At 51.6% G+C, this 12918-nt stretch overlaps 1 protein-coding gene across 2 annotated transcripts in view; it reads right to left on the minus strand.

The window, feature by feature from the left end:
- The window catches only part of Fgd5 (FYVE, RhoGEF and PH domain containing 5), a 101516-nt gene that overhangs the window by 14365 nt on the left and 74233 nt on the right, over window positions 1-12918 (minus strand). Inside the window, exons 6-12 of one of the 2 annotated variants that reach the window (XM_074044482.1) lie at window positions 11802-11962; window positions 11412-11598; window positions 10773-10857; window positions 10160-10210; window positions 9518-9576; window positions 3336-3407; window positions 2176-2244 (exon numbers count right to left, since the gene is read on the minus strand). In XM_074044482.1, coding sequence (XP_073900583.1) covers window positions 2176-2244; window positions 3336-3407; window positions 9518-9576; window positions 10160-10210; window positions 10773-10857; window positions 11412-11598; window positions 11802-11962 — 684 coding nt within the window. Of the gene's footprint in view, window positions 1-2175; window positions 2245-3335; window positions 3408-9517; window positions 9577-10159; window positions 10211-10772; window positions 10861-11411; window positions 11599-11801; window positions 11963-12918 lie in introns of both variants that reach the window. The other variant, XM_020175595.2, reaches the window with a different exon arrangement.

Raw genomic sequence — 12918 nt, forward strand, 5'->3', positions numbered from 1 at the left:
ACAGTGGCTTTGTGGCTAACGGTCAAAAAGCCGTAACAACCCCAACGTCTACTGAAAGCCGGGATAGCTATGCTACGAACACTGCGCAGCTACGCAAGGGAGCAAGCTGCAAGACACGCGGCCACACAGACAAACCTCGAAGTCATGCTGAGTGGAGGAAGAAGCTACCACATCTACATGAAGGTCCAGGTCAGGCAAAACCAATCTAAAGTGACAGAAATCAGGCCAGTGGTTGCCCGGGTCCTTGCAGGCGGTGGTGGGTCTTGCAAGTGGTCCTCCCCCCTGCAGGGAGGGGGTCTGCAATGCTGCAAATCCTGACCCAGGAGGAGGCTGAGCAACGCTAAGCACTGGTCAGTACAGACTGACACGTAGCTTAAGATCTTCATAATTAAACCTCAATAAAATACAGTCAAGAAAGGGAGGGAAGCTGGCATGGTGGTAGAAGCCTGCAAGCCCAGTACCTGCGAGGCTGAGGCAGGAGGAGCTTGAGTTCAAGGCCAGTCTGGCATACATAAATTTTTGTCTCAGGAAAAAAATGGGGGAGGGGGGGAGGAGAAATTCTCAATTTGGGTCACTTTGTGTGTCATGCAGAGCTGATAGACTCATGAGGCCAGGCCATGGCCTAGGACACAAGCCATGGAGACCCAGCACACCCCACACTTTCTGGCCAGGCTCAGCATTTCTGTTCCTCAGCTCTCGCTGGAATTCAGCTCCAAGTGGCCCCTCAGTGACTGGGTCTACTGGGGCATGGCGGACACCTGAGTCGTCAGTGGAAGGCCCATCTGCACCAAAGCCTTCTGGAGTCAGGAGGTCCTCCAAACACAGCATGCTGTTCTCTGCTCAAGCTGTCCTCTCTCTCTTGAAATGCCTCCTCTGTCCTCAGCAGACGCCCATCCTCACTTCAGGACTTAATTCATGTAGATTTTCTCCAGGAAACATGACCCCCGGGGCACAGTGCAGAACCCAGAAGGCACTGAATAAGTGGCAGCTGCCACCTCTCTGCCCTTATCTCCGTGTTCCCCGAGATTCCTGCCATCTCTTTCTCACAACTGTGTTTGCCACTGTTGTCTGTGTGTTTCTCCTTCCCAGGGGACCATGGAGGCTGGGGACAAGGCTGTGACGTATCTTTGTTCCCAGGACCCAGCACAGAGGAGGTGCTCAGGGACACCCACCCTGAGCCTCCTAAGTGTGGTCTCACATGCAATCCTAAGTGTGAGGAGGCAGACAACACACAGGAGGTTAATGCCACAGCTGGCAGTAACCAGGGATTACAGGGCAGAGAGCAAGAGCAGAGAGGAAGATGATGCCCAGCAGACAGAAGGTGTCCCAAAGGCCCATGTATTGAAGGCACTGTTGGGTGGTGGTGGAGCCTTTAGGGGGTAAGGCCCAGTGGGAGGCCTCTACAAGGAGTCCATGGGAGCCAGCTCTTTCCCCTCCCCTCTTTTGCTTCCTGGTCATGAGATGAGCGGCCTTGCTCTGCCGTGATAAACTCCTCACCTCAGGCCCGAAGTGAGAGGCCCAACAACCAGGAACTAGAGCCTCCAAAACTGTGAGCCAAATAAAATTCTTTTTAAGTTGGTTATCTCGGATAGTTGTCCTAATGACAGAAAACTGATTGACACTGAAAGTGCAGATTTTGGGGGGTCCTAGATTGGGACAAAGAGTTCCACAGACTTGCGGCTGATGCTGCTGCACCGCAGGCCTGGATATTCCTTGATGTTTGACGTGCGTCTGTACATCACTAAACATTAAATTCCACCCAGCCTCCCACACAGAGGGGACAGTGCTGGACCCATGGTCGCAATCCTGGGTTCCTTTTGGGCCTCAGCTGCCCATCTGTTGGGAGACCTGGCCAAGCTGATCTTTCTTAGCTCTCTCGTATGTCACAGCAATTATTCCCAGGTTAAGAATCCCCTGGTTTAGGCTGCTTAAGGTGGATACCTGAGCAGTTAAATTTCAGCAATGTTCCCCTCAAAAGCATTCAGATAACAAGTGACTGCTCAGGGCTTCCAAGGCTGACAATGTCAGCTTTCTAGGAGGCACAGCTGTACACAGTGAGCTTCATCTTGAGGACTCTGTTCTGCCTCAGTCCCGCTGTTTGTCCTTGAATACTGGCCTTAGAAAATTTCACGAAGTTTACAGTCCCGGGGCTTGGTTTGGGACTAGATTGCTTACCAAAAATAGGTGCCGAGGGTGTCTGTTTTTCCCCCTCACTTTCATCAGCGTCCCTTCCTTCAGGAACTCCTGTGGGGAGACAGGCAATGATGCTCCTCACTGCCCCACAGAAGGGCCAGGGGAGGCCCTGAGTGGGAAATGTAGGTCATGAGAACTCCCAGAGTACCTGAGAGCACCTCGTGGGGGAATTCTCAGTCTGTGAGAGGCTCTATGTGTGCTAGAGTGGCACAGTGACAGTAGGTGGCCTCTCAAAGGAGTTCTCTTCCCAGTGCACCATGCCTGACACTGCTCCAGTCAGAGTGGTCCAGGCCACAAGCTCCTCTCTCAGTGCCAGCATGAGTGTCCACTTGGAACACAGCCTTGGAAGGTTTGCTGAATGGCTGAACCTGGAAGCGGTAGCTACCAGTTCCAGACCAGTGAGATCTCTGCTAACTTGGAGTCAACTCCACTAAGTACAATCTTTCACTCCAACTCGTAATGATCATGTTTCTGACGATTTTTGAACTGAGTTGCATGTTTTCCATTTGGAAGCTTAAAAGTAAATTTGTTTCTCTCTCTTTTTTAGGGGGGGTTTGCTGGGGATTGAACCCAGAACCTTGCATGTGCTAAGCACATGCTGTACCACTGAGCTACATCCCAGGCCCATCCCATCTCCCTCCCTCTTCCACCTCTCTCTTTCTCTCCACCCCCCTTTTCTCTCTCTCCACCCCCATTCTCTTTCTCTCCCCCCCTCCCCTCTCTCAATCTTTCTCTTTCTTTTGGTGGTACTGGGATTTGAACTCAGGGCTTTGCACTTACTAGGCTGGCACTCTACCACTTGAGCCATCCCTCTAGCCTCTCTCTTAAAGAATGCTATTTTTAAGATGCTTCCTCGGGGTCTGCACTTGAGAGATGGTTTCCTGCTTTCCCAGCAACTCTGGACTAAAGATACTTGGTGCCTCTTCTCAGGGGTGAGGAGAACCATAGGCACTGGTTCAACAGCCCTGGGAGTGCACCAGGCAAGGCAGAGCAAGGCGGAGAGCTGACAAGCCCAGGGGTGTGTACCCCACTACCCTCATGTAAACAGCACCTGCAGCCAGGCCTGCCTGGGGCCAGCCTGGCTGCACAATGGTGCTTATCAGAGCCTTGCCCACCCTGTGCCCTGCCCGGGCAGTACTCACCCTTCCTGGCTGGAGGAGGTCCCCTTGGCCCTGAACGCTGTGCTCAATGTGCACCAGCTTCTGCAGGTTTTCCTGTAGGTGGAGGCAGGGCAGGGAAGATGGTCAGGCTCCCTCCAGGAGCCTTATCTCTTCTGTAAGGGGTGGCATGGCTTCCGTTTCAGTGTTGGAAAACAGAGCCGGGGAAGGCCTTGCCCCAAATCCAAGCTGTGTTAGGCAGGACTGGGGCCTGAGAACGCGAGATGCGAGATGCGAGATGCGAGATGCAGTGGCTGCGAGCTGTCCACAGTTAGAATGGCTCCTCTGGGCCCTGGCCTCATGACACCATCTGTGTGCCACCAGGATGGTCACTAGGCCATCTGACACTTGTTTGTCTCTGGGCCACAACTTCTGCTCTAAGCCTGTGTCCCTCATAAGGCCTGGTGCAACTGGATGTCAGTAACTCAGGGCGAAAGGCCGGCCGCAGTGTCTCTTGGCTTACAGCCAGGGTTAGGGCCCTGAAGGCCAATAACCAAGAAAATGCACACTTGGTGAGGAAACTGGTGCACACTTCTTAAGACTCATGATTAGAAGAATAAAGAACCCGGTCGATCCTTTGCCGGGTTATCCAAAATACGCAAAGTGCCACACCACTCTACATGGTGTCCGGCAATCCTAGAAGCCAGCAACTACTAACGGGCAGGTGTACCTTGGCCCTTTCACTAGGACAGGTACTAAAGGGACCTAGCGAGGTGAAAACCGTGTGGAGAGAAGTCACCTTGAAAAGCCCTTCACGTTACCTATGGCTTCAGGCATGAAACCCTGCACAGAAGACATACATACCCAGTCGTCATTCCTTACCCCTTGTGAGGAAGAAAGCTACAGCAACATTGCTTCTGCCCTAACTGGGAGCAAAGGTCAGATAATCCACAAAACCCACTTTTCTTAAGCCTGCCAGAGCCGAAGTCACAAGGCAGCCACCAGAACTGAGTCACTAAGACAGACTCTGAAGATCAGAGATGCCGGTCATGTGTTTGGTGACGTGCAGGAGAAAGAGGTGGTCTCAGAATGGAGGTGAGAAGAAAGAGTTTCCGGGTGTTTTCCGAGATTACAGGCTCAAGCCTGTAATCCTAGCTACTCAGGAGGTGCAGCTTGGAAGGATCAGGGTTTGAGGTCAGCCTAGGCATAAAGTTCTCAATCAATCAATGGATAACAGGTGGCCTGTCATCTCAGTTGCAACACAAATAGGAGGATCTCAGTCCAGCTGGCCTGGACATGAAGCGAGACCCTAATCTCAAAAATAATCAGCACAAAAATGGCTGGCAGAGCGGCTCAGGCGGAGAGCACCTGCCTAGCAAGGGTTGAGGCCCTGAGCTCAACCCCCAGTACTGCCAAAAAGGAAGAAAGAAAAGGAGGGAAGAAAGGAAGGAAGAAAGGAAGGGAGGGCGGGTGGGAGGAAAGGAAAGGAAGAGAAAGCTAAAATGTTTATGAATTTGTGAAGATCAAGTGTGGGCTGGCAGTGCAACTCAGACAGACAGGAGTGGCAGACATGAGGGAGTCTGCACTGACTTGCAAGCTCTTCTGCATGAGTCTCTGAGTATTAGGGGTGACCAGGCCCCCTTTGGTGGTGACAGTGTGTGTCAGAGCTACCCCAGGCGCTGCTACAGAACCCTCCCTGCTTCCCCAGGTCCTTTAACCACACAAGGGTTCAGCCACTGGGGAAGGCGAGAAGTTCCTCTGCCACTCTGGGGAATGGGCAGAAATAAGACCTGTCACTCCAAGAAGGGGATGATGACCCTCTGGGCCCAGTGCTGTGCACTGACACCATGCAGAAGCCAGCTGATGCCCAAGGGCGGACAGACAGCTGTCCAGGGCTGGCAACAGGTTCAAGGCAGAGCATGGCTGCCAGGAAGCAATGAGGAAGGAGAAGCTGCAGCCTCCCTCAGAGATGGGGAGAGGGTGAAAACATGGAAGAGTCTTCCAGTGCAGGGTGGAAAAGCTGAGGGTGGAGCCGAGTATGAGGGGAACTCCAGCATTACAGGCAAATATTACATTGCAAAGAACAGGAGGGTTTGGGGAGGGCACTACGGAAAGGGCAGTGACAACTGAACCCAGACCCAACTCATCACCAGCTGCACTGACTGGACTGGCTTCCTTCCCCACGCTCCCTCACAGACAGCATGAAGGAAACAAGGGGTCAACACCACTCACCTCAGTCTCTACCAAGCCTCCACTCATGATGTCTGGTTCTCAACCAGACACCATGAGGAACACAAACCAAACAGGCAAGAGAAACAACAGTCACAACTCCTTTCCAAGAGATAAAGCACTCAGGAAATCCAGAACAAGAAGTGACAGGTGTTGGAGCTATAAAACAGGGACTTTAAAGTAACTTTGACTGACATGTTGAAAGATCAGACAGAAAAGGTAGATGATGTGTATGAACAGATGGAACCCAAACCATACAGAAGTCTCGAATGGAAAGGTTAAAAGCAACCTCCCTCCCCTCGTGATGCCAGAAACAAAGAAGTCTTAGGACAGACAGATTTAGCAGCAAACAGCAGAGCTAGGGAAGAAGCGAAGAACAGATCGGTAGAGATTACTCAAACTGAAACACGACGAGAAGAAAACTGGGGGGGAGGGCAGAGCACGCAAAAAGACTTTTCCAAAATTAATGAATGACCAACAAAGCATAGATCCAATCAAGAACCTTGAGAATCACAACCACTCAGCTCCCCTCAAGACACGCCCAGACACATCAGCGTCAAACTCCCAAGGATCAAGCAAAAACAGGCGATGGTGCGGGCAGCCAGTGGGGAGGGACACGTGACATGAAGAAAGACAGGACGAGCACCCCAACAGACTCCTAACAGAGGCCGTGTTAAGTGAGAAGGCATGGAGTACGGACAGAGAGAAAAGAAATAGGTCAACCCAGATTTTTATACCCAGCAAAAACATCCTTTAGAAGTGCAGGCAGAATGAATAATAAGCCCGTGGGAGGTGAGTGGGGACAGCCAGGTTCTCACTGTTGGAGTGAGGGCTTTGGAAGGGGCAGAGGCTAGAATGATCCATGCAGTCATGACTCAGTTGGAAACACGGGTAAGAACTCATGTTTGGCTGAACAGATTCAGTTGGTGATGTTCGCAGATGTGTACAGATGTGTGTATATGCAGGTAGTACATATGCCTATTTGTCTTGGCTCTGTCAGCAAAGAGGGCCTAGAAGAAATGATAACCCCCTAGAGATGAGTGCTCTAGGACACAGATCTTGGGTTCTAATACCTTATTCAATTGAAGGAAGCAGGGGCTCTTGGAGAAATGGCTGAGTCTAAGACTGGGCAGGAAGTACACAAGATGAATGAACCTGGAGCATATAGCTCTAGAAACCAACGAAGTGCTCAAAACAAACAACAAAACACCCAAAGTCATATTGACCGGGTACACAAAGTGGGCACACAGGCCAGCTGCAAGAGCTCCCGATGGCCAAAGTTGGAACAACTTTGAGAAATAAAATAAAGCAGTATGGGATTATACGAAATATAAAATAAATACCTAAGTCCATACTGCCACAAATGATTGATTTGTTTATGTTCCTCCATGAGGAAGAAGGAAAAGAATTCCAAACAAGGTAGGTTGACACAGCCCAAGGGAGAGGGAGCCTTTCACCCCACTCCTTGAGGGCTGTGCAGAGTTGCCTTTTTCTAAAGAGTATAGGAAAAGTGGGGGAGCAGGACAGGGTAACTTTAAGGTGGCGCATCCTGCATTAAACCTGACCAGTCCCCCTCCCAGCTGCCAAGGTCACCCAAAACAGGGAAAGTCTGAGAGACTATCACAGCTAACCAGAGCCCCAGGAGATAAGATGGCTGGGTGTTTCATGGTGTCTTGGGTGGAATCCTGACCAGACATCAGGCAAAAGCTAAGAAACTCTGCACGAACAAGGGCCTTTGGTTAGCAGTACTGCGTCCATGTTGGCTCTCTAATGAAACAAATGTGCCATAGTAATAACAGAGGGCACCGGAACACTCTACACTAACTTCACAGTTCTTCCTGGACATTTAAAATTGTTTTAAAAAGTAAAGTGTGTTCAGGGAGAAGGGAAGGGGAGTTAGTGTTTAATGGGGACAGAGCTTCAGTTTGGGAAGATGGAGAAGTTCTGGAGACGATAGCAGTGGCAATGCCACTGAGCTGCACGCTTAGAAGCAGATCACACGGAAAGTTTCACATCATCTTACCAAATACAGTTCTTAAAAGTCAGAGTGAAAACGGCCCAGACTTTGCCCGTGTCTCCTCATACTCTTCTGGGGGGGGAAATTTTATTTCCCACTTTGGGGAAGAGGACAACCGATGCTTTGACTTCAAAAGCCTCAACTTCAGAAAGGCCCGTGAGGCTTGGCCTAGGAAGTTCTTACTGCTGACTAAGCGGGGAGCCAACCCCAAACCTCCACACCTACGCTCAGTGACACACCTCATGGCTGGGTTAATAAACCATGAAAGCTCAAACGTGGAAGGCAGAGAGCGATGGTGTCACTGGTTTGTGACACAGTGAGCATGTGCGAGGTGGCAGCTCTGAACGATGTGTGCCATGCACAAGGAAGTCTACCCTGTGGGTAGCTTAATTCACAGCTTAAAAAGAATTCCAAATAACCCAACTAAAACACGTGCTAAGCACCCAAATGGACGTTTCTCAAAGAAGTCATGCAAATGGCCAACAGGCAGATGAAAACCTGATCACAATCACTCATCCTCAGGGAAGGACACATCAAAACCCCAAGGAGACACCAGCTACCCCAGTAAGAATGACTATTACCAGAAAGACTGAAGGGGGAGGATGTAGAGAATGGGGAGCCCTTGCATCCTGTTGGTGGGAATGTAAATTAGTACAGCCATATGGCGATCAGTGTGGGAGTTCCTCAGAAAATTAAAAACAGGATGACCATATGATTCAGCTATCTTACTTCTAGATATTTCCAAAGGAAATGAAATCAGTATGTCAAGGAGACCTCTGCATCCCATGTTCACTACAGCACTATTCACAACAGCCAAGAAATGGGAACAGAAACGTAATGTCTGTCAACTGCTGACTGGAAAAGAAAATGTGGCACACATACACAGTGGAGTACTGTTCAGCCGTAACAAAGAACGGAATCCTGAGATCCTTATGTTAAACAAAATAAGCCAGTCACAGAAAGACAAATACCGCACGATCTCACTCATATGTGAGTTGGTATCACAGAAGCTGACAGTAAGAATGGTGGTTAACAGAGGCGGAGGAGAGCAGGAAGGGATGGGGAGAACAAGGCGGAGTCAGAGAGGAGTGAGCTTTGATGTTACTACGGTAATAACATCACGTTCCAGAAAAAGCTAGCAGAGGGGATCTTGATGTTTGCACCATAAAGAAATGATACATGTGAGAGGAGCTAGATATGTTTGACCAGATTTAAATGTTACACAATGTATCCATGTGCCCTAGCGTATGGACCACTCCTATGTTTTCTCATCAGTCAAAAATAATTTACAAAAAGAATGGGATTCAAATCCAGCCATCACATGGTTACCTTTGGCAGAAACTCAGTGTCTGACAGAGACCCACGCTGTCAGAGGTGTACTTGGAGCCCATGTGTTCTCGGGAAGCAGTGATTCTCAACCTTGTGTGGGCAGAACCCTTTCCTGGGTGCTTATTAAACTAGGTTTTTTTTTTTTGTGACAGTGCTGGGGTTTGAACTTAGGGCCTCATACTTGATAGGCAGGCACTCTACCATGTAAGCCAGTCTGCCAACTGGGTGCTCATTAAAAATACAAATCTTTATTGGTGGAGTGGCAAGTATGAGACCCTGAGTTCAAATCCCAGTGGCCAAAAAAAAAAAAAAAAAGTTACCTCTGGACCCTATGCCCAAAAACTCCAACTGGGAAGACGTAAGGTGTGCCTAGGGGTGTGCTGTTTATACACAGGTGGTAAGGTGGCCTCAGACCCCAGGGGGCGTTCCTCATCAGGCCTGTACAAGTCTATAGCTTCCTCATTGTTCAAATGGTGAACCAGGGCCCAGAGAGGGACCCTTTAGTGTCTAAGGTCACACAGCAAGTGTGAGTCCAAGGATTTTTGCAGGATCCCAGGAGGTAGATGGTAGGGCATCACAAGGCAGATGGAGCAGAGGGGGCAGAGGGTGCAGGAACCTGCACCCCAGGGAGGTACCAACAGGCCTAACTCACCCCTTGCTCCATACTGTCATTGGCACGGTCTGTGACTTTGGAGATGAGGGTCAGCACACCTGGGGAGGGAAGAACAGACAGCAGGGACATTGGTGGAGGACCAGGCTAGCTGTCACCATCCTTGCCTGTTTGTTTGCTTCCTCTGCCCTCCTCCAGACCTGCCTCCTGACCCGGTGGCTGCATCAGGGCCTGTGGACAGGGTGACACCAATTCTTCCCACTGTAGCATCAGCTCACAGATTCTAACCCCAGCTCTGCCATAACTGACTACGTGACATTGACAGTGATTTGAACGCTGCCTTAGTTTCTCTGTCTGTAAAGTGAGTACGTTACAACAGGGACCACCCTGGCAGGGACAACTGCCCAGGACTGGGAGGAAACAGGGAGGCTGGGGTGAGCTTCTTAGGCCTGGCACCACCTCTCTAATCACCCCTTTCCTGACTGTCAGCCTATTCAGGGTGCTCCACGGCTGAGGTGGGGGGGGTTCATCTCAGGACACTTGGGGAATGTCTGACGTCACACGCAGAACACACCCAGCGGTGGGGAGGGGGAGTGTCCAGCCTGGGCACTGGTGCAGAGCCAGGATAGGGGAGAGAGGATGAAACAGGGTCACAGCCCCTCCTCTGGTTCTCACTGGACTTACCCTGCGTGCTATCGTACTCTGCTGAGTCCGGGCTAAGGTTGTTTAAATAGTCTGGTGGCAGAAAGAGAGGTAGCATCAGTTAGTCCTGGTGAGCCAGCCCTGTCTCCTACAACTATGGTCGCCCCCTCTCTCCAGAGATGGACACCAAGACCAACCTTGGTCTTGTGACCACTGCTAGTCTCTTCCTCAGTTATTCAACCCATACCCACTGAGCGCCTGCTATGAGGCCATCGTGTGATGGGGCAGAGCCTGGCGAAGCTGGAGGGAAAGGGCTTCAGGAGCAGGAAGTGGTGAGCGTCAGGCTGCAGAGACACCAAAGGTGCCAGGCTGAAAAAGGCCACTGATCTGGCTGTGAGGACGGCTTCTATGACAAGGGAAGCTGTGGGAGATGCTGGGTTGTGGAGGAGACACACCATAGGGTTGTTGCTGGGTTTTGTTTTGGGGTGGAGGTGTCACTGAAGTGAGGGGAAGGTGCCAAGGTGGGAAGGCCTCTGCATGGGCTGGGGGGCAGGGACTGCGCCATCCTCCCAATCTGCTGGTCAGGTGGGAAGGGAGATCCCTATCACAGACCTAGCTATGTCTCCCTTGGCCCCCCAGGACCCCTGTGGCCCACCTGTGAGCAGCACTTGGTACTGGAAGAGACGTTGAACCACACGCAACAGCCGATGCTTCACGCTCCAGCTGCCTCCGGGCTGACTCTGCTGCTCTCGGGAAGGAGAAGCTCCTCAGAGACCCCAGCCACGGCTCACAGCACCCCATGGTCACCCTGGCCTCGGGGCGTGGGCACCTGGCACCCCGGGTCATCAGTCCTCACACCTCTTCCTGGCTGAGCTCAGATTCTCCCTCAGCTCCAGAACCAGGCTATCCTCCCCCAGGAAGCCCAGCTGGCTTGGGCTAATCCTACTGTACGTCCATCCTCTCAGGTCACAGTCAGGGTCTCCCAGGCCCTGCCTTGCTTCTAAAGCTAGCAAGAGAGACAAGCTCCCCTTTCCCCACCTAGGAACCGGATTCCCAGCTTGTGCTTACTGTACGTAACTTCCTTAGTCACCCCAAAGCAGCTCAGTTCATGCTTTCAACTACAACAGGAGAACTGGCCTAGAGACCCTTCCATGGGAGGGCTCACTGAGGTGTGCTGAGCTGGGGATGTTCTGGGTTTTCCTTCCTGGCGCTCCCCCCCCGACCCCTAGCCAGGTGTCTCCCCATACACTCCCATTGGGCCCTCCCCTGCCCACTGCCAACCCTGCGCCCTTACAGTAGAGTCTCTGAGGACCAAGGGACCCAGCTCGAATTCCCGGACAGCAGCTGCCAGCTGGGGACAGCGGAGACAGCTCTCAGCGAGCAGCCCCAGGTTCCTGTCGAACTGCAGGATGTGTGCGGAGTGATGCTCAAACTCCTGTTCCCGGGCCAGGAAGATGTCAGCCACCTTCTGCTGGCTCTCCCTGCCACCAAGGAGGGGACGCGATAGTGAGACCTGAGCTTGTGACCAAAGCATGGACTTTACTTTGGGCAAACCGACTTACCACCTGTGCCCCTGCCTCCCCATCCATCAAATGGAGACGCCAGGCGCCGTTTCCTGGAGGCGTTTTACCCATTTCCACCTCCCCACCCTCAGAAGGGGGAGGCGGGAATGCAGGCTGCTCACCAGTCCGACAGCCTCTGCTCCAGCTCCTCCAGGATGCCCCGGTGAAGGTCGTGGATGGCCGGGAGCTCGCTCAGGCCCCTTTGCAGCTCCTCCCGGGCCAGCAGGTCTCTGCCCTCTTGGTCCATGTCATCCAAGGCCCTCATGACAGCTCCATGGAAATCCTGAAAACCCAAAGGCCTGTTACCCACAGGCTGATAGGCCTGAGGGTGTCCACCTCGGCAGTCCCTTGTGCTTTGGGGATCTGCAAGGACAGCTGTGTGGCCTTGGGTCAGTATCACCAGACCCCATGTTCTCTCTTGCAGAGCAGGAAGGCCAAGGCACACCTGGTGGTCACAGGGCCACCTCAGCTGGCCCAGAGTACCCAGTTCACTCAGAGCAGGGCTTGCATCTGATCCCTCCTCCCTCAAAAGATGGGTGGCAAAGTGAGTGATTCCTGCTCCAAAGACTCGTAAAGCCTTGCTTTTGCATTAGTCACCTTTGAAGAGGCACATATGCTATGTTGTTTCAAAACAAAGTGTAAAGCAATCAAGGCGGCTGCCCTGGTAGTGCAGGGACAGCAACCCTTTGGAAGTATCCATGGGAGTGTTACAAAGTCACAGAGGGACATGGGAGTTGTTTCACACCCTGATACAATTGTGCAAAAAGCAAACCGGGAAAAACCTAAAAGAAAACAGGATGAAGCCAGGTGCCAGGGGCTCATGCCTATAATCCTAGCTACTCCAGAGGCAGAGATCAGGAGAATCCTGGTTTGAAGTCAGCCTAGGCAAATACTTTGTGAGACCCTATCTCGAAAAACCCTTCACAAGAAAGGGTTGGTGGAGTTGCTCAAGTGGTAGAGTGCCTGCCTAGAAATATGAGGCCCTGAGTTCAAACCCCAGTACTGCCTCATATATCTGGAATTACAGATGTGACCCACCACTCCCAGCTTGTTGGTTGAGATGGGGGTCTCACCAACTTTTTGCCTAGGCTAGCCTTGAACTGTGATCCTCCTGAATTCCAGCTCCTAAGTAGCTGCGATTACAGACATGCACCACCATGCCTGGCCCCAAATTTCTTGATCTTGACTAATTTACTTCTAAAATTAAACTAAATTTAATAAGCATTAAAGTTATAAAAA

This window comes from Castor canadensis, chromosome 10 (assembly GCF_047511655.1).
Source record: "Castor canadensis chromosome 10, mCasCan1.hap1v2, whole genome shotgun sequence".
In the NCBI taxonomy this organism is placed as follows: domain Eukaryota; kingdom Metazoa; phylum Chordata; class Mammalia; order Rodentia; family Castoridae; genus Castor; species Castor canadensis.